The 23,822-nt window shown below is 39.0% G+C and overlaps 2 protein-coding genes across 4 annotated transcripts in view; one reads left to right on the plus strand and one right to left on the minus strand.

The window, feature by feature from the left end:
- Nucleotides 1-21,076, plus strand: part of GARRE1 (granule associated Rac and RHOG effector 1) — a 62,869-nt gene extending 41,793 nt beyond the window's left edge. For all 3 annotated transcript variants that reach the window (XM_052795691.1, XM_052795692.1, XM_052795695.1), the window contains 11 exons: nt 1,074-1,214; nt 1,499-1,594; nt 1,732-1,893; nt 2,852-3,010; nt 7,577-7,674; nt 9,189-9,314; nt 9,817-10,808; nt 14,111-14,276; nt 15,170-15,304; nt 17,559-17,637; nt 18,218-21,076. In XM_052795691.1, coding sequence (XP_052651651.1) covers nt 1,074-1,214; nt 1,499-1,594; nt 1,732-1,893; nt 2,852-3,010; nt 7,577-7,674; nt 9,189-9,314; nt 9,817-10,808; nt 14,111-14,276; nt 15,170-15,304; nt 17,559-17,637; nt 18,218-18,538 — 2,475 coding nt within the window. In that variant the 3' untranslated portion in view covers nt 18,539-21,076. The remainder of the gene's footprint in view (nt 1-1,073; nt 1,215-1,498; nt 1,595-1,731; nt 1,894-2,851; nt 3,011-7,576; nt 7,675-9,188; nt 9,315-9,816; nt 10,809-14,110; nt 14,277-15,169; nt 15,305-17,558; nt 17,638-18,217) is intronic.
- A 203-nt stretch (nt 21,077-21,279) lies between these two features.
- SS18L2 (SS18 like 2) lies at nt 21,280-23,433 on the minus strand. Its single transcript, XM_052795696.1, has 3 exons — nt 23,292-23,433; nt 23,069-23,145; nt 21,280-22,145 (listed from the first exon to the last, which is right to left on the minus strand). The coding sequence occupies exons 1-3, from the start codon at nt 23,358-23,360 to the stop codon at nt 22,058-22,060; spliced, it is 234 nt and encodes a 77-aa protein (XP_052651656.1). The 5' UTR covers nt 23,361-23,433; the 3' UTR covers nt 21,280-22,057.
- Between the last annotated feature and the right edge of the window lie 389 nt (nt 23,434-23,822).

The following is a 23,822-nucleotide window of genomic DNA, read 5'->3' on the forward strand; positions in this document are numbered from 1 at the left end:
TTTAGGGCACTGTAAGAAAAATCTGTGCTCTGCAAATAAATAAAATCTCTTTCTCTTATAATTGTAGGTAGACTAATATACGTGTCATTTTGATAGAAGGGAGATTTGAATACTGAAATCTTTCCAAATTTTTACTTTGTGGAGTAGAAGGCAATCCATTATTTCCATATAAAATTAGCCTCTTTGGCAGGAGAATACACTGCTGTTTCAGAATAAAGTTTAAGATGATACTCAATCAGTAGCTCAAAACTATTTTTCCTTTTTAAGATTCTCACTTGGAAAATGCTGTAATTTTGTATGTGTCAATGAGGTGAGCATTATGTCTGTCCATTGGCTGTAGTACCAAAAATCCCCAGTTTGGACATCCTACTTTAGAGTAAGACTTGTCCTAGACTGAAGAATAAGCCATATCTCAGGCCTTAAATACAGTTGAGAGTAGGTTTCTATTTGTTTCACCCTGCTCAGTAGTGTAATATTTTACAGTTAAAGCTAGATATTTGGCTTTTCATATTTCTTATTTTTCAAAATCATATTATGTAAAGCTATTCTCTTGCCATGCTAAGCTGATCTTACAGTCTGGTGTGGCTCTTCTCAAATTGCACTACAGTAATCACCCTTAGTTTTATAAAATACATCTTCTTATGTACACAGGAGTGTTTGTATACATGATTAAATGTATATTCTGGTTCTGTGGCAAGTAATACCCTTTATGTTGAAGTTTTAAGTTCCTCCTCTGGTAACCAGAGTCATCATGTGGTCTGTGTAACAGGATCCTTAGTCCTGGGAGGGAGCTGAAATAGTAACAGCAAACAATGTTGAATTAAGTTGCTAGCCAACACCTATATGCCATACAAATTACGTGAGATTTGTACTTTCAAAGCAGCGGTAGAGGTTTAATAAGTTATAATAAATCATCTCCTCCTGATCTTTTCCACCAGGTGCTGCTTCTCATCTCTTTTATAATGCTTTAAAATCTGTGAGGTTTTTTTTTTTCTCTTTTTTTAAAATTTAAGTAAGCTTGACCTGGTTTAATGTTGAACCTCTTTACCCTGGGTTTTTATTTTACTTTACAGGCCACATCTCGACTGCGAGAAAGAGGCTGTGATGGGTGTTTGGCAGGAATTGAAGTTCAGCAACTTTTCTGCTCACAGAGTGTGGCAATCCCTGAACATCAGCTCAAAGAGCTAAACATGAAAATTGACAGTGCTTTGCAGGTGAGTTTTTAAACTTGCTGCTTTCATGTGCATGTAGTACAGTCAGGAGGTCAAGGAATGAAATAGGGAAGGAGTATATTACTGCAGAAATACGTACCACAGGTAGCCACGAGGTATTTGAGAATTACAGTATTGGAATCTTACGTGATAAATGTGTGTGTGCCATAGAACTGAGTAGGGTAAATCCATGTAACAATTCTTATGTATGTGTCCAGACACAATGACTGCATGCTTACTTACTTGCTGATACGCCTGTTCTATCTCAACTTTTTCTTCAATGTCAGGCTTACAAAGTGGCTTTGGAGAGTTTAGGCCATTGTGAATATGCAATGAAGGCTGGCTTCCACTTGAACCCGAAAGCTATTGAAGCAAGTCTTCAGGTAGGGTCTGCTAAACCTGCGCTCTCTTTCATCGCTCCTCACCTTGAAAATAACTATTTTAAAAAAAACATTGGACTTGTATTAGGATTTTCTAAAGTCTTCATTGCTTCTAATTGATCTGTTCTTTTATATTTAAGGGCTGTTGCAGTGAAGCTGAAGCCCAGCAAACAGGAAGGAGACAGACTCCACCTCAGCCAATTCAGTGTGAACTGCCCACTGTACCTGTTCAGATAGGATCGCATTTTCTGAAAGGAATATCCTTTAATGAGTCTGCAGCAGAAAACCTGAAGCTGAAGACGGTAATAACTCTGAATCTAACCACAGGAGTGAAGAGAGAAAGAAAAAAAAAAAAGGAAAAAAAGAGTAGAACTCCTTAAAATTTAGAGAACAACTGCAGTAGAAGTTCAGTGCCAAACTTGTATTTAAAAGTGCATATTTTTAGCCTGACTTCCTGTGGAAACAAGATGTTGATAACATTGTAGGTCCACGCCTGCTTCTGGTAATGTTTTAACCACCTGGGCAAATTCAGTCCAATCTGAGAGAAGCATAGAAGTTGAGGAGGTAATGAAGCTTCTGTGAACTTTTTGAAAATAGGTGGGTTAAGTATCAAGAAGTGCAGAGGAAAGTGAGCCCTTACAGGTGCCCCAACCAGGTGATGCACTTCAGAGCTTTTATCTTCTTAGGTGCCAAAATAAGTCTGGCCCAGCCTAGTGCTAAAGGAGGTACTTGAAAAAATATTTTGTAACAGAGCTCCTTTTAATGTCTTCTTACCAACTTTAATAATTTTTTAAAAAAATAATTTAAAATCGTGGAGACATTAATTGTGTTTTCAGTATAAAGGAATGGAAAAAATGTCCATTCAGAAGTAATTTGGGCAATTTTAATCAGCATTTTCACTTTTTTTGTACATAAGCCCAGTTCCTTGCTCCTGAAAGAGTTGAAACAATCCACAGCTCAAAATGCTGCTTTTTTATTGTCTTTGCAGTGCTTCTTGTAGTTTTGATTAAACCGTTTTGCAAGAATATAAGCAAAAATACTGTTTATGATTTTGGAGGAGTATTTTGTTCCAAATAGCAGAGACTGTCTTCCATATTTCTGTTCTGTAGTTGAGCTCTTCTAGTTATAGAAGACTGTTCAGAGGTAACACACATTATAGTTATTTGAAATGTGTAGAACAATACATATGGAAGCATTGGTGTTATCATTTCTGAATCATGTGTTTAGTACGACAAAGTTTTTATGATTCCTCCCCCCCAGCACACAATGCTGCAGTTGATTAAGGAAGCTGGATGCCATAATGGACTTACACCACGGGATGACTCTCCTGTTACTGAAGTACTAAATCAGGTTTGCCCTTCCACTTGGCGAGGAGCCTGCAAAACTGCTGTACAATTGTTATTTGGCCAAGCTGGACTGGTAAGTGACTATGAATAGGCTTAGGAAAAACAGGGCTACTTAAACATCCTGAAGAGAAACTAGATATTTTAAAGGGTTTGGAAATTAATTTCCAGTGTCTTACTTTGTGTTTCTCCATTTTTAATGCTGCAGCTAACTTGATTTATGAGCAAAATGTATCCTCGTAGAATGCAAGTTTGTAGATGGTATCTGTAGTTGATAGGAACAGGAGAATGTACTGTGTACTTCGTATTCTCCATTATTAGAGAGAGCACAAGAAATGAAACTTCTAATTCATAGTGAAATAGATTTTCAAATCTATAGATTTGGTCTATATATATATATATGTATATATATAACATGGTCTATAGACCATGTTAAAAAGAAACACCCCTTCCCCCCTTCCTTCGCTCAGATGAGCTTTAAAAACTGCCATTTTTTCATTTCCTCTCTGCTTTGAATGGAAGCTGGGTTTCCTGCCCAACGTAAACCAGGAAGTCCTCTGCACCAAGTAGTGCTACCTGACATCTCCAACAGGACAGAGCAATTAAATACCTCGATGTAGACATATGTGTTCATTAGAAACAAACCCCATGGATTTTACAGTATCTAAACAGTTGCTAAAAATAGATGCTTTGGAACATACTCTGATAAGAAAATGCATTTGTGCTCCCATAACTAATTACTGCTATTTCTTCATTTAATAAAGTGTTCATTCATGGCACAGGTTTTTTGGACTACTGTGAGTTTTCATTTGACTGGACAAATAAAATGGGGGAAAGACTGCAATAGGATAGGAAGGAAATGCAAGCATAAAGGTACACCGTAGCCTATGATCGTTTCTGTCAAGTATTTGCATCATCTTTAACCTACAATGAGTTGATTCTTACACTGATTCTTTGTTCAAGGTGGTGGCAGGCCATCAGGACTCTCTAACTAACTGTAATTTCTGATGAAAGGATCAATATTGCTACATACTTTGTAAATACCACATTTTTTCAAACAAATCACATGGCTGATTAAGTGACTTTGACCTTCTGTCCTAGTTCATTAAACCATATGTTTTTTGGTACTGTTACTAGGTTCTCCAATAATGGTGAATGATAAAATGTAAATAATAAATGTGTCAGATATTTCTACTTCAGCATTCCTTTGATACTAGTTATTAGATACTCCCTTAATATTAAATATCTATTAGAGAAGTAGGTTCAAATCATACTGGAATTCAACTGACTTTTCATGTAAAGGCGGCCTAAAATCAAAGGGACAGACCATCAGTATCATAACAGCAGCGCACCTGCTATCAGTCCTTACTTCACTGTGATACAGGGGTTTAAGGATAGGAGATGGTAGTGCATTAACCACTTTGTAAAAGGAAATTTTACAGGGAGGCATAAGAAGGTGGTATCTTTGCAGGGAGAGAAAGTCAACTGTGGAATAGTAGGATTGATCAAATTGCTATTTAGGTGTTTTCAAGGAAAATAGGTATTAAATATTAATAAATACAAGAACAACTAGAAAAAAGGATATGGTTAAGTGGGATTGTGTCTTCACCTGCCATAGTTCATGGTAGGATGCTGGGAGTCAGCAGCAAGGTATGGGAAATGAGGCCAAGAAAGAAACTGTTTCTCAGCAGCCCTATGGGAGTGTGCTGTAACTCACGATAAGTTCTTGGCTCCTGAGTGTCTAGATGAGGAATGCCTTGGAGGATGCTGCACCTCCCACTGTTTCCTTTCCAGGGGGTTTTAGGGTTGTGCACACCCAAGTCCTGCCCTGATGAGATTTGGGGAGTGGCCGGAGGCGTATTTGGACTCGGGATTCTGGAAATCTGGTGTCCCCAAGTCTAGACATAACTCGTTAGACCTGCTGGTAATTAAAGCGCTGATACTCTTCAGGTTTATCATAACATTTGGAGAGTTGTCAGAATAAAACTTACTTAGACATTCTCCCAAATGACAGTGCTGATATAAGGAATATTACTTGTGTTGAATCATGAGTGTCTCCAAAGATTTTTGCATGAACGCCAGATTCTGAAGGTAGCAGGTTTCTGTCTTCAAAGACACGGTAATAAGCTATACACATGACAAAATACTTGCAAGCCTTCTCTCTTTCGTTCATTCTCACTTTGATTTGTTGCAATTTGGAAGGGTGTGAGGGTTGAGGTTTTTCTTTATAAACTGTGTGCTATAATTTTTTTACAGGATTCAATTATGCTTGTATGTAGCCTCATGCAATGAGAAATTGTAATTTGCTGCTTTAAAGCATTCTTTGGGTGGAGATGAGAGAGGAAACACCTGTAAAACAAGAACAATAGATGTCTGATGCACAGGAAGCTATCCTCTAAGCACCCACCAGGCGGGGAGGGAGAATGTGTTTATTTTAAGTTTATTTTGTGTAGAACTCAGACAAATGAATCATGGGACAATATTACATAGTCTTTGGTTTACTGCTTTTAGAAACTAAGCTGTCTGCATTAGTTCAGAGTTGTGTGTAAATTTGTCATTTCAATGCCAAATTTAAAAAAGAACATTGCTTGACAGTCTCACTACCTTTAGCCTGTCTTGCCACGTGCCTTTTAAGAAGAAACTCATTAGGAGTGGAAAGCACAATGAGATGTGACTTAGTTTGCTTGGTTATTTTTAGGCTTCAGTTCTTCTAACATAAGAAATAATTTTTAAAAGTGCAGTTTTTCAGTTTTTACCTTAGCATATATATAAAGAATTGTATTCTCAGATTTGGGTCAGCTGAGGAAATCTCCGTCTTTGAGTAAAAGTAATGTGTATTAAAATGGTTGAATTCAGAGGATGAGTGGAAATAAAACTTTGAACTGGCCTCGTGCAAAGTCATGAACAGAATGTTTAACTGAGTGTCTAGCCATCCTTTTTTGTGCTAGTAGATCTTTCTGTAGCAAAAAAACCAACATGCATTGCAGAAGCACTAAATCTCCTAGTAATGTTTAAATCCCAGATGTCGTAACTCTGACCAAATGTTGACAAATGTAAAACTTTTTAAAGGGAAGAAAGGAAGATATAGGGGTGTGGGGGTGGAACACCCCCAACAAAGCCCAGACCATGAGCACTACCATGCACCACTGCCAGAAGCTGATCTAGGTCTGCACAAATCAGAATTTTAGTTCTGACTTGCAGGTCTGAGATGCAGACAGTGTTTTTCTTGGGAGTTGAAAAAAAATCCATCCTAAGTTCATCTCTCTTTATCCCAATTATAATTGCAGTATAGCTGAATCGCAGATTATCAAATTACATAAAATTAAAATGGTACAAATACAAGGAAAAATGTAATGGAGTTGCCCTGTTATTAAATGAGAGGTATTTTCATGAGTGGATAATAGCATGGCATTTTGTCACTGGGCTTAGACATGTTTTACAAGTTTGAATAAATTTGGGCAAATGCTTAGAGTCAACTGGAGGAAGACTAAGGCCTTATGCTAAAATATCTAAAAGGTGGGAAATAATTGTGTTCAAATGTCATCAGATGGTTTTGTTACAGGAAGAGGGAGAAGAGACTCTCAGCATTATTCATATTTCGCATTTCTTCATAACCAGTAGTAGACACCCAGTTAGAAGTAGAACCAGTGTAGGATGATTGCCAAAAAGCCAGTAATATCCCTTGAGGCTTATTTACACCAGAGGACTTTTGCCATTTCAAGGGTAAATGGTACAGCTAATCTGCTAGTCACTGAAGCAAGAACTGCTGACTGCTGCCAAAAAGCTGCTGGTTCAGCATGACCAAAATAGGAAATTATGGAAATGATCAAAAAGGCCAACCCATGCAGACTGGACAACATCAGAAAGCATGAACCAAATATGGAACTTACTATCAATGGTATTACAAGTTTAAATGAAGCTGAAGTGAATCCATTCTTTCTCAATTCCATAAAAAGAAAGGTTCATGACAGAAGGTTAATTTTGAAGACTTTCATCTTCCATATATCTTCATGATGTCTTACAGAAGGCTCAGAATTCAACAAATTGAATCACTTTTCTTCCCTTTATATAATAGGGAATTAATAATAGTGCAGTTCCATTAGGTAGAATAGAGAAATGTTGGTGTTGGATTTCATAGCCTTAAAAGGAAGGGGTGTGTGTTCAGAATTGTGAGCTATGTGAAGAGTTGCAGACTAAATACTACTTGTCTGTATCATACCATGCACTGCAGTTAAATTATTTAAAGTATTTTGATAAATAGGTGTTTGGGTGCTATTAAAGTAGTAATAGTGCCAAACCTCCCAAGTGCTTGGCTGTTATATGAACCCATTGATAATTACCAGCTGTTAGATAAAGCAGTTGGTAACTACATAGTGATGCATAACTACAGTATGTAATTGAGAAGAAGTCCTTGAAATATAGGTTACTGTATCAAACTAATTTTATATTTTCTTTTTTTTAGATATTAAAATAGAAATCAACTTACAATGATTTTGTGAGTTGATCTGGTTTTATCTGGTTACTTTTTGCACCTGTAGTGTAGCAGGAAGGTGAGACTATTGCATCTTAACCACAAGGGTGATAAAATAACTAGAACTAATTCTTAAAATGATTTCCCTTTTATTTTCATTTTATTTGCTAGGTGGTTGTGGACACTGCACAGATTGAAAATAAAGAAGCCTATGCTCCTCAGATAAGTTTAGAAGGATCCAGAATTGTGGTGCAAGTTCCATCAACTTGGTAAATAAAAATACTGCATTGCAGATTATACTAATAGCTATGACTGAAATATATAGGGAAAAATATTGCAGTACAAATGGAGGAGAGAACACTACACAATTATGGTATATCTGCCTTAAGTTCCTTTATCTGGAACTGTTTGAATACCACTGTTCCTGACAGACTGACAGTTGTACTTCAGCTGTCTTTGCACTAGTGCTGCCTCTGGAGGCAACGGAAGAGAGGTAGTAGTGGGGCACTAAAACATACTTCTAAAGAAAAAGCTTGATGATGAAAGAGAAGGTTTAAAAAAATATATAAAATAAATCCAATAGTATTCCTGTTATGCTCCTCCCTGGCAGCTCCTCCACAGCTGTTACTCAGGAGGGCCAGGAATTAGGTGAGATTAATATGAGAGCTTTCACTCTTTCTTCACTGAGCTGTTCTTTAAGTGCTGCCGTGAACCGCAGAACTTGGTGGTCCATGAGATGCTATTCCTACCAGTTTAGTTGACTGCCTAGGAAAGAATGGCAGGATTAGTCTGCAGTTTAGGTGAGGATTTCTTCCCTTTTGAAACAATAATTTGGAATTAGACCACTTCCTTTCTCTCTTACTTTGGAGTACTCGGCGTTACGAATTTCAGTACAACACAGTTCATTCATCTGAATCCTTAGTGAGACAGCCTGTTACTAATAGTACCAATGGTATGTCCAGAAGCACGAGTCAACTGATAGTCTGTTTACCCAAACACATCTTTAATTCCTCTATAGATTATAAACTGGCACTTCTCTGTTCTCTTTATGTAAATTGCTCTATTATGAAAGAACTAAAATAATGCAGAGTGCTTTGAGCCAGGCTTTGTGTGCTCTGGAAGAGCTCCGCCTGCTGACACATAGTCACAGTGCCTCTTTACTCATCTCTGCTGGAGGGGCTCATTAAGTACTGACAAATGTGCTAATATCTAGATTTAAGTTACTCTGATTTCACCTCAAATTCAGTCCTAATTCTGTGCCACTAATGAGGAAAATTCACTAATCCTGCACCTTCACAGCTCAATAAAATCTTCCCCAGACTGTTGGATATGCTGAATCATTTTCCACGTGGAGTCTGTCAGGCTGGGGGTTCTTAGCGTTGGACTCCAGAGTGCACCCACGTGCTAGTGTGTTGTGTCAGGTTTGTTGGGTGCTCTTGCCACTTTCCAGAAATGGGCTTTGTGTATTCATTGTTTCTTACCTCTGTGCCTAAATTATGCCTGCTCAGCTAAAGAGCCAATCATTAATCATGGTTTTAAAAGAAATTATATAACTCTTAATGTTATAGTTAGATTAGCTGTATATTCAACAGTACAAAGAAACTGGGGCTGCAGGCCTTAGGAACCCTCAGGCATTCGTACATTGTGCTGCGTTTACTAGTTGCACTTCTGTAGGAGCAGAAGTAGTGCATCAATTGGCCCTTTATTATCTGACTAGTATGGTAAAATTGTTTAATGTAAAAAGGAAAAATTTTGATTTTTAAGTTAAACTTAATGATTACAGGTGTCTGAAAGAAGATCCAGCAACAATGTCTTTGCTGCAGAGGAGTCTGGATCCAGAGAAGACTTTGGGACTAGTAGATGTGCTCTATACTGCTGTGTTTGACATACACAGATGGAAGGAAGGAAGGTACATCTCCTCTTGAGCCTCATGCTCTACTTCCCTAGTTTAAACAAAGCCATCATTGTTGAAAGATCTGTACTGAGGAATTCGATAGTACTGGTTCATCAGAAGGGGAAAGCAGTAGTCAAACTGGGAGCAAAAAATTGGTAATCCACATGGGTACCTTGTGGGTATGTACAGAGATACAGCAGTCTTCTAAAAACCAAACGAGCAGCTTATCCATTTGCACAAAAGTATTTGTTTCTCTCTTACAAAAATACTTGATTTATATTAAATTAGTCTCCATTTAGGTCTTGAAGCACAATTAAAATTTCTTAAGGAATGGAAAGTAGTTAATGCTATTGCAAATACTAGTAATAGTTTGCATTGTTACCATAAGTAGCTGATGAACTTGGCAATCTTTGGTTGTGTTTCTTCCACTAGCTGTTACCCAAATACACATTTTCCTGCAAAGTACAAGCTCAGTTATGTATTAGGTGGTTTGATATACGTGTTTTTGTCGATGCAGGGAGCAAGCTTTGCCTTGTATTCAGATCCAGTTACAGCGTGAAATCACAGACTTTGGGAATCAAGTTGACCTGCCATCCGGAAATGGAAGCAAGTCTTCAGGTGGTCTACAAAAGACGTTCTCAAAACTGACTTCACGGTTTACAAAAAAAACTTCCTGCACCAGTACAAGTAATACTGGAAGTTATTCAATCCCCAATACACCTTCCAAAAATGTCTTCATAAGTTCCAACTCAGAGGAGAAAGCTAAAATGCCCACTAACGTAGATGCACGGTTACAAAGCATTTTGAACATTGGTAATTTTCCTAGGACTGCAGATCCACTGCAGTCAATTCAGAGCACAAACAATCAGCTAGTGAATGGGTTTCTAGTTGAAAGACGGGACAACTTCTTCAAACCGGATGACAGCAAGGATGACAAAGGTATGAATTTACCAACTGACCAAGAAATGCAGGACGTTATAGATTTCTTGTCTGGTTTTAACATGGGCAAATCCCAGCAGACTTCTCCGATGGTGAAAAGGAGGAACTCTGTTGCATCCTCGACAGCAACAGAGCAAAAATCAGGAACAGTACAACAGCAACCGCAATCTGTCTCTCTTACACCACTGCATCCCTCTCAGCAGGGCTTGTCACAGCAACAACAGTCACAAAAGCAACAGCAGCAGCAAATGCAGTATTACCAACACTTGCTTCAACCTATTGGACCACAGCAACGTGTACCTGCCAAATGGCTGACTAACTCTTCACAGCAGCCAGCCCAAGCTGTTGGAGCTGGATTGTCTCATTTAAACCAGTGGAACAATCCTGGTTTTTCCGATTTAAGCTCCGATTTGTACAGCTTGGGTCTTGTGAGCAGCTATATGGACAATATGATGTCAGAGATGTTAGGACAGAAACCACAAGGACCTAGGAACAACACATGGCCAAATCGTGACCAAACTGATGGAGTGTTTGGGATGTTGGGAGAAATCCTGCCTTTTGACCCTGCAGGTGTGTGTCTTTTCCTTTATTATGTTTTTTTATAAGGGTCCTTTTACAAAGAATACTGTTAAATATTGCTACTAATAACTACTTTCCTGCTGCTATCCACCAGATGCTAGGGTGCTTACAAAGGCAAGCAGGTATTTATATGTATGCCTGTTTTCTTTTTTAACAGAAGGTGAACTGAAGTACAAGCAACTTTCATTAATAAATAAGAATGGGAATGAATTCCTTGTTTCTTGTCCCAGTTGTAGTAGTTCTGACCTTTCCTATATGGACCACATCAAAGTACTGAAAGAGACTTACAGATTATGTTCCTCCTATTGTTAATGTGTAAAATTGTTTAAAACCAAACTCTTGAACTTATGTATTTTACCTCTCCCCAAAATGATCCTTCCTGCTCTTTAGCAGTCTCGCAGTCTGGAGATACAGCCGGACTGCATCTTTCCCATATCCCTGCATTTTCCCTCCATTACTGTGCAATTCCATGGGAGTCATACTGGTTCCTGTTCTACAGCTGTTACTGCAGTGAAAAGCTTGGATGCTGAAGGATTAGAGACTAAAGAGCAAGTGCCATGTGGTTTGCCAGATGTGTTTGAACCACCAATAAATGTTAAATGTAGAGGGATTATTGTTAAAGATGAAGTGAGATAAAATTTTATAGCCATAAGCAAATAGCTAAAGACTATGAAATTGACTGTAGAGTCTAAGAGGAGATTAATGAATTCTTCTGATAGTAGTACTAAGAACAACTTACAAATCTATTCTCTTGTAAATATAGTTTCTGTTGGCCTGGAACATAGCTACAGAAACTTTGTAGTAGGCATTTATGGAAACTGCCTGGAGGGAGGCAGCACTAGAACTAAGAGGAAAACCTTTTATCAGACCATGAATCCGTTTCCCGCACTCATTTGCACGTGTGTGTGTGTGTGTTAGGACTGTGTAGGCGTCTCAGAAACCAGCTCATTTGACTCATAATTTTGATAGTTATTTTGTCAACTTAGTTGATAAATTAGTGGCAAAAATAGGCATCATAGTTATGTTATCAAAAGCTTCTTAACAATGGTGAGTCTGAATTACCATCATCTTATTTAAACATACTTATGGTATATACTTAAGGATTATCACAGCCTTTAAGGAAGGATAAAATTATTTTCTGCAAGCACCAAATACATGTATGTGTAAGGAAAAAAATGCATGTATATACAACAGACTGGCATTTTTAGCATTTTGAATCCTTCTGTAGTATTTTCCTTCCGATCTACATAAAGCTACTTGTTTTGTTCCATTTGATATGAATATCAAGGACTTTGAAAGCAGTACTCTGAAAAAGTGACTTATTCAGTATTTTCCATAGATCTGAGGTTTAAAAAAACAAAACTAAACAAAAAACCAACCCTTCAGTCAAATAGTTTTTTCCATTGGAAAGATAACGTTTCTTCATATAACTTGTTGGCTTGAGCTGTGATGCAGGAATTTTCAATTTAGCTCTAGTTAGCGTAGTACAGGAAGCTTTAAACACGAAACACTCTTTCATTTCCAGACTTTCTTAGGAATTTGTACATTTGTCGTTTGAAACAAATGGCATTACTTTTTTGATAAATATTTTCAGAGCCTGAAAATGATGTCTCCTTTCAGATGCAAATCTGCTAATTAAAAATTTATAAAATTGATGGCTTTTCATGTCAAAGGCTTAACTAGCTACCAAAAGTGTATTTTGCAGTACTTCTATCATCTGTAAGAACTTGATGAAGGAATGTTGCAGTAAGAACTAGTAGAAGGAATGTTGATACCTCCAGGTCTTTTGAATTACTTTCACAGATGTGAAAAAATGAAGTCAAAAACATATCTGATAAAAAGCTGTTTAGCTGATATGTTTTTATTGAGGTAAAAATTAACAGAAGTTGCTATTTTGAATATAACAGTAATTTAACACTTAATGCTATCCACAGGAAAAAAAACCTGGATGCCCTTCAGAATCTATCTATAATCTGTCCTTAGATCTGAGGATCTGTCTAGCTTCCAGCCTCATCTTAAATTGACATAAAGATATTTCTCAAAGAGAACAAGTATTGTGGGAATATTTTGTTTGTATACAGCTGTCAGATAGCTCTGTCCCTTGCTTATATAACAAAGGATGTATAGAAACAAAATTATTTTCTTCCTTGTTGTTTTAATTTCCATTCAACAAAACATTGTGAAGCTCTTTTCTGAATGTGCCAGATGAAAACAAGGAAACTTTTCTTCTAAATGCTGAATTGAACATAGGGAAGCCATCACATGAAAGACTGACTTCTGCTTTCTGAGCTGTGCATGCTTGTTGGATGTTCTTCAGTCTTCACTCTTAATTTAAAACTGTGACCAGCAGCTCTGTACTTCCTGCTGCAATTACCATGCATGTAGTCTAGACATTTTCCATTAATCCAGTCGGATTGCAAAGATTTCCCTCAGGAAAAAGAAAGGAAAAAAAAAAGGCAGAAAGAAACAGAAGCTGTGGAAACTCAATTACACTGACTCGTAACAGCATTCTTTTTAATACATGGATTGTTTGGTCTGATCAATTGAGCATTTAAAACACTTTTGGATTTTTTGGATTAAGGCTTTTGCTGTGTCTGCTCAAGATCATGCTTATCACTTATCAGATCACTGATCAAATGCTTGGGACATATACAGTACTTTAATAATGGAAGAATTTTTAAGAATTACTGCTTTTTTTCTGTAAATATCAATCTTATTCTGAAATATTTTGCAGGTCAGGATCAGAATGTTTTCGAAATTGTTGTCTAGTCTTTGTAGGAAGTAGGCAATATCTGGGCTGTATGTTCTAATATGATCAATCTGAAATTCTGATTTCTTGAAGTAAGCAGGATCACAACATAGCTGGAAATCATGTTGCAATCTGGAATCAACTACAATAATTGGTATGTTCTTTTTCTCTGAGCTTGGATAAATGTACAGGCTTTAATTCCATCAGTGTCTGCTGATGGGATATTGGACCTTTCAGTGTGTAGACACAATCATAGTGACAAATACCATTTCCCTGATCAAATGCAAGGGGCAGGTGTACTTCCAGGTGAGAATTATTATCCACCATGTATGGATAGTGCATATCTACTTTTTAAAAACATGTCCTATTCAGTGTTCTTCGCTGCTCCATGAAGAGGTATCAACTGTTGTCTGGCATTTATTATCAGTGAGGGAATTACTTGCTGTTGTGGGGTATGGTCAAGCCTAAAAGATTAAAAGAGGGGGATAAGTGCAGTAGAAATAGCTGAATGTCAGCAACTGACTTCTTGGTTTCTTTTATTCAGTTGGTTCAGATCCAGAATTTGCCCGCTATGTTGCTGGGGTCAACCAGGCTATGCAACAAAAAAGGCAAGCACAGCACGTCCGTCGTCCAAGCAACACACGTAGCAACTGGCCTCTTCCTGATGATCCTCATAAAACCTGGCCCTTTCCTGAGTATTTCACAGAAGGGTAAGAGATTAGACAGGCTACATACTTTTATTATATATGAGCCTATTTTACACTCAAACTTGGCAGAATGTGGGAATACTGCGTGTTTTTTCCAGTTGCTGCTGCATCTGTGAAAGCTGCACTTCATTATGTCAAGAGTGAGAAATCTGAGCCCTTCCTGCTTTGCTGATACCGAAGCACCGACATTTGTTTGATGTCTTTCTTTAGAGTAGAATATCTACCGACTTTGACTCGAACAGAGGAAATAAGGAATTTATAGCACAGATTCATTCAGAATAGTTTTCTTTAAGTTATTTTGAAAACCTTTAAGACCTAGTTTTGATGAAAAGTGATGCTATCAAAGTTGCAGTGCCTGACTGAATTCAGCTTTCCAGATTTTAGCCGTTTAATCTTGCTACTATAAGGCAGGTACCTTACAGCAAGTATGTTAGTCGTTCTTGATTTCTTCCAAATCATAATTGCGTATTATGACAGAAGCGTTTCAAGATTCTCTGTCCATTTGTCCATCATTTAATAGCTGTGACTCTCAAGCTAGGTTAAAACCGGTAGGACAAGTATGTGTTCCAGCTCAGTTTTGCAATGAAAAAGTCAAGTGCTTAGTGAGTCCAAACCCAAGGATCACTTGTCTCTCCTTCCTGACCAAGAAAGGCACTTTTGATTTATATAATTATTTTAGTAAAATATATATAAAGTGACTGTAACGGACAAAGCAGTTGATGTGATCACTCAGAAGTAAATAAGTATTTGTATTACTGGTACCTCTTACAAAGTATTGAAATTTCTTTGTGGTCTTAGGTATCACCTGTGACAAAGATTCAGCATACCTAACTAGGGCGTACAGTCTGGACCAGGCACTATAAATACAAGGACTAATACAACTTTTTGTCTTACAGTGATGTGACAAATAGCTGGTCTGGTACTCAAGGAGACTCTGCCAGCTCAAGTGACGAGACCTCCTCAGCTAATGGAGACAGTTTGTTTTCCATGTTCTCAGGGCCAGACCTTGTTGCTGCTGTAAAGCAGAGAAGGTGAGCAAAATGAACAGAAATACAGACCACTTCATAAGATTTTTTTTTTTTTTATAATTTCATTTGAGTAGCCACACAAAGGAAATTCCTGCTAATTAGACAAAGTTAAACAAATGTCAGTTTGCATACTACACTGATGATACAGATCAGTGTATAGAGTATCTGACTTCAACGCTAGGGATTCCCAATTCGAGTCATATTAGTAGCTGTCTCCTCTGTGCAAATAGCTAGTTGTTAGCTGAAATTCAGTATGTCTAGAAAAGATCTGATGCTTTCGCTCTTCCAAGATGATCCATTTTGGATGTCGTTTCTTTCTAAACTAGTGAGGCATTAGAGATCATCTTTGAATTGGGTTTTCTAAACTGTGTACTTCACTGCAGCTTTGTCATGCCCCTAATGTGCATTTTGATGCCAGCAAGTTCTTATTTCCTGGCTTCTACTGCAACTTTGTGGCACTCGGGAAATACTGCTGATAATGTTGTGTAGACTTTTGTCTCACCTTGCCTACCACTGCCGTTTTAGTAGTCATAAACACATGCCTATTTAGTCCTTTATTTCTGACAATATGAAGAGGAGGCTTAATTGCATTCATAAATAAGCTTAGTACCTTAAAAACTAAGACAGGATTTTCAGCTATGAACAATCCACTTAAAAGTAGTAGTATGAATTACAACAATTGTTTTCTGATTTTCTAAAGGGCTAGAAGCTGGTTATCTTTGGAACCTCGGTGATTCCATAGTAGAGGGTAGTTAAGACAATAATAAAAGGCACAAGATGAAGCATGAATACCAACCCCATTCCAACCTGGGATCATTCTCTCAAACTATTTTTCATGAGCCTTTTCTAAAAATAAGCTAGTTTGGTGGCCAAATATTCTATATTTGTTTAGATCACAGAGTAATTCGGAGTCAATACATTTAGATACAAGATTGTCTGCTTTTTGGTGATAGGAAAAAGTCAGTGGATGTACTGCCAGTTGCCTGCAGATTATATCTGGATAGCTATTTTTATATGCATTGCCAGAAAGGAAGTATACTGGAATTTAAAATAATGAGACTAAGGCAAGCAGGTTGAAAGGAATTGACCAAAAGAGGAGCTGTCTTCTGAATCTTTATGCTTACCAAGACTTTATATAGAGGGGACAGGAACTGAGCTTCAATAAATGCTAAATTGAAATTACAGAAGAGAGCTATCTAATAAGCAGTCACAGAAAAAGTAGTAATTATTTGTGGCTTTAAAAGAGAAGCAGGGAAGGAAAACACAATAAGCCTATAACGGGTGAATTGAATTAATCTGCCAAGCCACCAGATATGTAGAGATTGATCATGGAGCAAGAAGAACAAAAGCCTGTGCTTTATGTAATGCTCTGAAGAGCATAAGAAAGTTTCCAAAGAGTGTGCTTCGTTAAATAAAAACTTAAGCTGAAGTAGCAGTACTACTGTCTTGTTACTTTTAGGAAGAAAAACATTCTACAAGCGAGGGCCAGAAAAAATACCATAGCTAAAACTATACAGTAAGAGAAGGCAAAAGGGTTGAGCGTTCTAAAGCTGACCTGCAAAGGACTGCTTATCTATGGAGGCCTGATGATTGGAGCATGGTGATTTTTTTTTTTTTTTTTTTTTTTTTAAACAAAGGGTGAAAGGATAAAAGATTCTGCTTTAATCTAACCCACCCTCCCCCCCCACCCCCCCCCCCGGTAAAAATCTTTCAGAATGCACAGGGTCAAGGACTTCTATTTGATATTAGGTATTAGGTTACAAATTTAAACCAAAAGTATAACACTTTTCCTCAGTAAAGTCACCGTGCTTCAGCAGATGTTTCACTTGCTCAACTGTTTTTTTTGTCTTGTCTGTAAAGTTATTTCAGAAAAGATACTTTAAAAAAAAAACCAAAACAAATGAGAGCAGATAACAGAAGAAAAAAAGGCAATTTCTGGCAGACTTCTTCAAAGTGGGCAGAAGACTAGCCCATCTTCCTTTCACCTCTACAAAAATGCGTGCATGTTGCTGAAGCTGTAGCTCAAAAAACTATGGCACTGCCAGGCCTCTGACAGTATTCAGTAATGAGTTTCTTTCTGCATTGCTGCTTTTACCTCTACTGAGCAAAAATACGTGAAACAAGATGAAGTGTCAGTACACATTCTAGGCTGTCAAGTATGACAGACTGAAACTACAAAATGGTATATGCCAGTGGCAGATTAATGTGGGTGAGTCATTTTTAAAAAAAAAAAGTAAATTTTACTTCTTTTGGGCAGAAAACACAGTAGTGGCGAACAGGAACCTAGTACGTTACCGTCACCACCTCTTCTTTCTGCAGCAGATGACCGTAATCAGGTAAGCTGAAAATGGCTTTGCTTAGTCATTTTTCCTGTTTGCATTTTGGGGTGGTTTACACCAGGAAAACAACTAGAATAGTATCTGTATCTTCAGATTGCTTACCTCAGCTAAAACCCAAACCATTTGCACTCAGGTAGTACTAGATGCTTTTATCAAAGTTGCCACGTTTAAATATTAAAATTGGAAATCACTTTATCTTTTTCCCTTGTAGCAGAAATTATCACAAAACCAAAGATTTCAAGCTAAGAGGCAACACAGTCAATTTTAGTTGTCTGTGCAGAGAAAACTAAAGTATCACCAGATTTATTACCTGTCTTGCTAGAAATTTTGACTTAGATTGGGGCTGCTATGTGTCAAACAAATGTGCTGAAATAAAAAAAAAAGTTTTTCAATAAGCAGCTGTTTTAAGAATTGAGAGTGCTAGATACATCCATCAATTCTGCTTTCAAACATAAACTCATCTTCTGAAAATGTCTTGAGGGGATAAGGTGATAAGTATTGTCTCCAAAAAGAAGTGTTTTGGTATTAAAACAAACAAAAAACCCCACCCCAAAACCAACTAATTTTGTTTTCTCAGGATAATAAAACCAAAACCTGGCCTCCAAAGGCACCCTGGCAGCATACGTCCTCTGTCACGAACACGCTACCCAGTCAGAGTACATCTTTGTATCCTATGAGCAGCCCTGTCAGCCAGTGGAGCGACACGATGCAGATCCTCCAGTCCCCCATGTGGGCAGCAGCCAACGACTGTGCTTCAGCAGCAGGAATTTCCTCTAACTTTGCCTACGCGCAGCAGCAGCAATCACAACAGGCCTCCCAGCACAAACAGATGAATAAGGGCTTTAAATCTTTTCCAGTAAAGCACGAACGCAGACCATCTTACCTGCATCAGTACTAATTGCTTTTCATATTGGAAAATACAGCACAGGGCCAAACATAAATTACATATACTTTGTTTCACAATTGTGTGTTGGCTATGTCCTGTTTATCTCATTAAATATGGAATTGAGGGGATTTGGGTGAGATAGACAAACTCTTGAATTCTGATTTACAGTGCTGAGCAAATATGGCCAATATGTTTGTTTGATGTACATGAAACAGCCCAAAACTGTGATGTAGAAATGCTTTTAAAAATGTGTATATTGCCTTTACTTTCAAAACCTTTTTTTTTAAAAGAACTGCTGAAGGACTACCATACAAGAAACACTGTATTTTATAGCTATTTTTCATATAGATTTATAGTTAAACATCTTACTGAAACACACTGAATATGTTGAAGCAAATATATAGTGGTCACTTTGCTCAACACTGTTTGTGTTTAAATTTATAACAGACAAGCTGTAAAGTCTTTGTATTCTCCATAAATGGCCTGTGGGCAGCTTCTTTTTAAATGAAGTGCAGCAGCAGCTTTTCGTGTGCCACACAAGTGAGTTCATTATGAAACTGCTGCAGAAACAGTTGCGAAATTGAGTTTTGTGGTAGTTTCCTTACTCTAAGTAAAGAACAGCAGAACCACTCAACCTTGTGTCACAAATGTTACCTGAGCTGCTTAAAGTAGATGGCATCTGTGTGGATAATATGACACTGCTTTTCAAATAAATACACCATTTCTTACTGCTTCATTTGGCCAAAGGCATTATCCACACAGTGCTCCTTAAGTGTGTGAAAGTATAGCCTAAAAGACTACTTGCATATATTTAAAGTCTTATTTCAGATGCTACAGTTGATTAAAAATTGTGAGCTGGCTCAGAAGATACTAAACTGAAATGTGGGGTAGCAGTTAGTTAAAAGAACATTATTTTTTTTAAAAGGATAAAGTAATTATTTGCAGTCAATATGTGCCATTAAGTGAACCTGTGGAATTAGGAATAATCTTCCAACCAAAGTGGATCCGGGAGAGTGATTGGTGCTTAAAAATTGAAGAACAATGGTAAATATATGTATAGCTATCCCACTGTATATTAATTGAGATTACAGAAGATTCTTTATATAGTTAGAGCTTATTTAAATTTTCATATTTCATCTTTGAAAGATTCTAAAAACCACAATATTTTCTGGTATAAGAGTTTTGACAGTATTAATCTTATTTTTGTATTTTTCTTAAGTCATATCATTCTAATATGTTAACTACTAGTAAAATGGGTTATTAGTTCTAACTACATAATTTTTCAATGAAGATAAAGCACATTTGTTGTTTTTGTTTTTACAAACTAAGTACATCTATATCTAAAGATACCAAAAAATAAATACATTATATATATATATATAAAAAAATAAAAAGTATACACAACACTAAAACTATTAAACATTTGGGTATTTAGAACCCATCCACCTTTTTTGTTTGTATGGTGACGGGCCATATTTGCAGGCCCAGATTGTTACCTTTTGTGCTGTTTGAGGATGCCAATGTTGCCTGTATTTATGATATTGTCACCATGTTTTCTGAAACTTCATACTTACCATGTTTACAGAGATTTGTTTGCTGTACATAGACTTTTTACAGTAATGTGCTTTGCACAATCAGTGTGGCTTCTGTCTGTAAATTGTTAATGGTCTGTACTACTATAATTTTGAAAACCCTCTGCTGAAAATGTTGGTGGTTATTTAACTTGATGAATGGTTTTGAGTTTCCTAAATCTTGTCATTTAGATCTAATATTAAATCTTAAATTTGGTTGTACTTACTGGTTATTCATACTAAGACCAACATAGAAGTTAATGAAAACACTTAATTTTGAACTTTTTCTAACAAGTGCCAAAATTATTGCTATAGTTTTTGCAGTTAATTCATATTACAAATGCTGGCAAGTTTCTGGACCTACATAAGTGAATTGCAAAATCAAAGAAAGTTTGTCTGCATTTTGACCACGTAGGTGCTACTCTGTCCTTTGCTTCCGATTGTTCTGAACACTGGTAATTTTAAGAATTGTTGCACTTGGCAAATGAGTCTTGCCATTAAACTTCACTTACACTGCCAAGTGCAAGGGTTTGGTGCTTAGTTAACTTACCCTTATTGCAGTGCTTCTTGTGAATAGCTAATGCTTCTGAACTGGAACTGTACATTTTGTATTTTAAAGCTTCTGTAAAATTAAACTATTTGCTTTATTAAAGATATACATTTAATAGGTCATACCTGTTTAAAATATGCACCTTGCTGAAAATGAGCAGCACCTTAACCTGTAACTTTGGTTTGTAAACAAAGATCTTATTTCATTAACATGGGATTATTTAACAGTTTGAAAATTGTCAACTGCCTAATTACTGACTCATCATATAAAAATGAACTTTATGCACTGTACAGTTTGAAGCATTTTTAAGGCTACTCTTTCAAGTAGATTGTACTGGAGAACATGATACAGAAGATGCCTTAGCTGTGTCTTTGAACCAGTAGTTCGTTGCTAACATTGCCAACACCAAGTTACTTCAATTTTTAGCAATCGCAGAGTTTAAATAATGTTGATGGTAGTGAGCAAAAACAGACAGAACTATTACCAAGGCTGTTAGTTTAGCTTACGTTAATCATGCCACTGAAATGCACTATCTATCTGAGGTGTGCAAATAAACTGTGCTCTTTCTGGATAAGAGTACACAAGCATACAGCTGACCATAAATGCTGACAAATACCCAGGAAGCATATGAATCCATTTTGTTTATGCAAGAATTTACTTGTTTACAGAGGCTGCAGTACAGAGCATTTCAAGCAAAAAAAAAGGAAGAGTCTTGACACAACTAGGGCAAACACACAGCCTTTTCTCACTGAAATAAAGGCTCGATTTCTCCCTTGCACTTAATTGCTCTAAGTTATGCAACAGTCCCATCATTCCTAGACAAGTTAGCATTGCTATTTCACTGAACCACTGAGCTGCTCCTTTGTTAACATGTTATGTTAATCCAGGACGTATTATAATTTACAAAGAACATCTTTAGTTGATTAAGCACAATTACTATGATACAAGATACAAAACAGTCTACTGCTTATATATATGGCAACATACGACTGACTTTTTGTCATGTTGGAGGTAGAGAGAAGTTACCTAGCTAAATGCTTACCCTATTACTATACAACCTTAGTCATGAAACAGTCTCTACTTCAGTGAGACTACAGGAGTCCTCTGAAGGCATCTCCAGTAGTGCTGTCCTGAGAACGAGGCTATTTTCAGAAGTATACTACCTGCAGTTTTTTTAGAGGGGAAAAAGGGAGTGTGGAAATTATCACCCTAAAGTTCTGCTTACAGTAATGGGGAAAAAGCTAGCCTACTAATACATCAAAAACTACATTCATGTTTTTAACATAAAAGCACAGATTACTTTTTACCTGCCTTTCAAGACCGCACCTTCTCAGCCCTCAAAGTGGGACTCTAAGCTAAGTATTTCTACAGATTCTTAAAGCATCACTGCTCGTGTCCGGGTACGCGCAGTCAGTCTACAGTCTTCTGTGTGCTGGGTGGCGTCGCATCAGCAATTGTAGCTAAATAAATGAGGTTTCTATGCAGGATATGCTGGTACCTGTGAGAGAAAGAAACATAGTATCTGGGAGAGGTGTTCTTTTCTAGCAAGCTACCCACACTTTAATAGTTGTTTTTGTAATCCGATCAAGATTTGCTGTTAGGGAAAGAAACAGCAAACTATGAAAATCATCATCATCATAAAAAAACTGGGCAAACACCTCCATATCCAGTTCTTGTTCTAAAGCCCAGTATACTGCACTGAACTGCACTCTCTAACCCAAGTACGTGCGCCTAACCAACCTTGATGATAGTAAACACGCACATGAAGATCTTTGTACGATCAATACCGAAGAGATGCAGAACTGCAGGCGAGCAGCCCAGGGGCAAGAGATGACAAAGCTCCACTCTTGGGCTGGCCTGAACGTACAGCCAGCACGCGCCCAGGCTCCACAACCGCCGTCGGCCTGTCTGCCATTCAGGTCCTCTGCGAGCGTGAGAAAGAGCCGAGCTGCGGCAGGGCCCCAGGCTGACCGCCCTCACTCTTCGGAAATGCCGCTCGGCGTTTCACACACGCTGCGGGGGCGGGGGGGCAAGGGAGAAGAAAAGCCTGCTCAACAACAGAGCTGGTTTTCATATTAGCACAGAAAAAAAACCTTGACAAAAAGGAGCAGGCGTCAGATTTATCCTACTCGGTGGCATTTTTGCTGCACAGGTCCGTGAAAATAGTTTTTGGGAAGCCTCTGCAGAAGTACAGCCCGATTTTCTTCTTAACGGCAGGAAAGCTCTGGCGAGCAGGAGCCGCGTCTTTCCCTCCTTCGGACTCTGGGGACTCTGAAGCTGTGCGGGCTGCCCCCGGAGGCGGCAGCGCGAGGCGAGGCGAGGCCAGGCGAGGCCAGGCAGGGCTCGGAGCCCGCCTGCCCCTCGCTGCCCCTCCCGCTGCCCGGCGCGCCCCGGCACCCGCCCCCGCGGCGGCTCACTTACTGCACGCAGTCGGTGGCCCGGCCCTTGCTCTGGTACTCCACGATGCACCGGATCAGCTGGTCGTTCTCCTCCAGCAACTAGGGCACAGGAGCGCGCCGTCACCGCCCGCCTCACGACCGCCGCCAGCCGCTACCGCCCCCCGCCGAGGCCGAGGCCGCGCCGGGCAGGGCCGGCTCTACCTCAGCCGAGCCGGGAGGGCCCGTGCCGCCACGGCCGCGCTCACCCGCTGCAGCGTCTCCTGGTTCACCTCCGCCTTCCCGCGCAGCCGCTCCGGCACGAACGCCACCGACATTCCTCCGCCGCCGCCACCGCCCCGCGCGCAAAGGCTGAGGGGAAGCGGCGGCCCCGCCCCCTGCAGGCTCCCATTGGCTCCCAGGGGCCGCTCGCGCACGCCTCACCCCCGTGAAGGGCCGCCGCGCGCCTCGGCACGTCCGTCGCGGAAGGGGGGGAGGGGGAGGGGGAGGGGGCGGGGCCGGAGCGGGCGGGCCGGGGACCGTCACCGCCGCGGCGGGGAGCGGGCTCCGCCCGCAGCGCTCCCGCCCCGCACGACGCGGGTGTTTTCCCCACGCAAAACACGTCCTCGGGAGGCAGAGAGACCCTCCCCCACCCCGCCCCGCCTCCCCCTCTTTTCTGCCCCGCTCCGCCAGGAAAGGGACCGCACCGCCGACCCCCCCCCGAGCAGCACCTCCCAAATAACCTCCGAGAGAGCGGTTTTATTGAACAGTTTATTCTGGTTTAAAATAAAAAAAAAAAA

Source organism: Harpia harpyja, chromosome 9 (genome assembly GCF_026419915.1).
Source record: "Harpia harpyja isolate bHarHar1 chromosome 9, bHarHar1 primary haplotype, whole genome shotgun sequence".
In the NCBI taxonomy this organism is placed as follows: Eukaryota; Metazoa; Chordata; class Aves; order Accipitriformes; family Accipitridae; genus Harpia; species Harpia harpyja.

What these genes read in the sequence shown, in the direction of transcription:
- SS18L2 (XM_052795696.1), bottom strand. Translation starts at nt 23,360, where the DNA reads ATGTCGGTGGCGTTCGTGCCGGAGCGGCTGCGCGGGAAGGCGGAGGTG. An exon ending in ACCAGGAGACGCTGCAGCGG is followed by an intron (nt 23,146 to 23,291) that starts GTGAGCGCGGCC and finishes CCTGTGCCCTAG; the next exon opens with TTGCTGGAGGAGAACGACCA. An exon ending in CGGGCCACCGACTGCGTGCA is followed by an intron (nt 22,146 to 23,068) that starts GTAAGTGAGCCG and finishes TTTCTCTCACAG; the next exon opens with GTACCAGCATATCCTGCATA.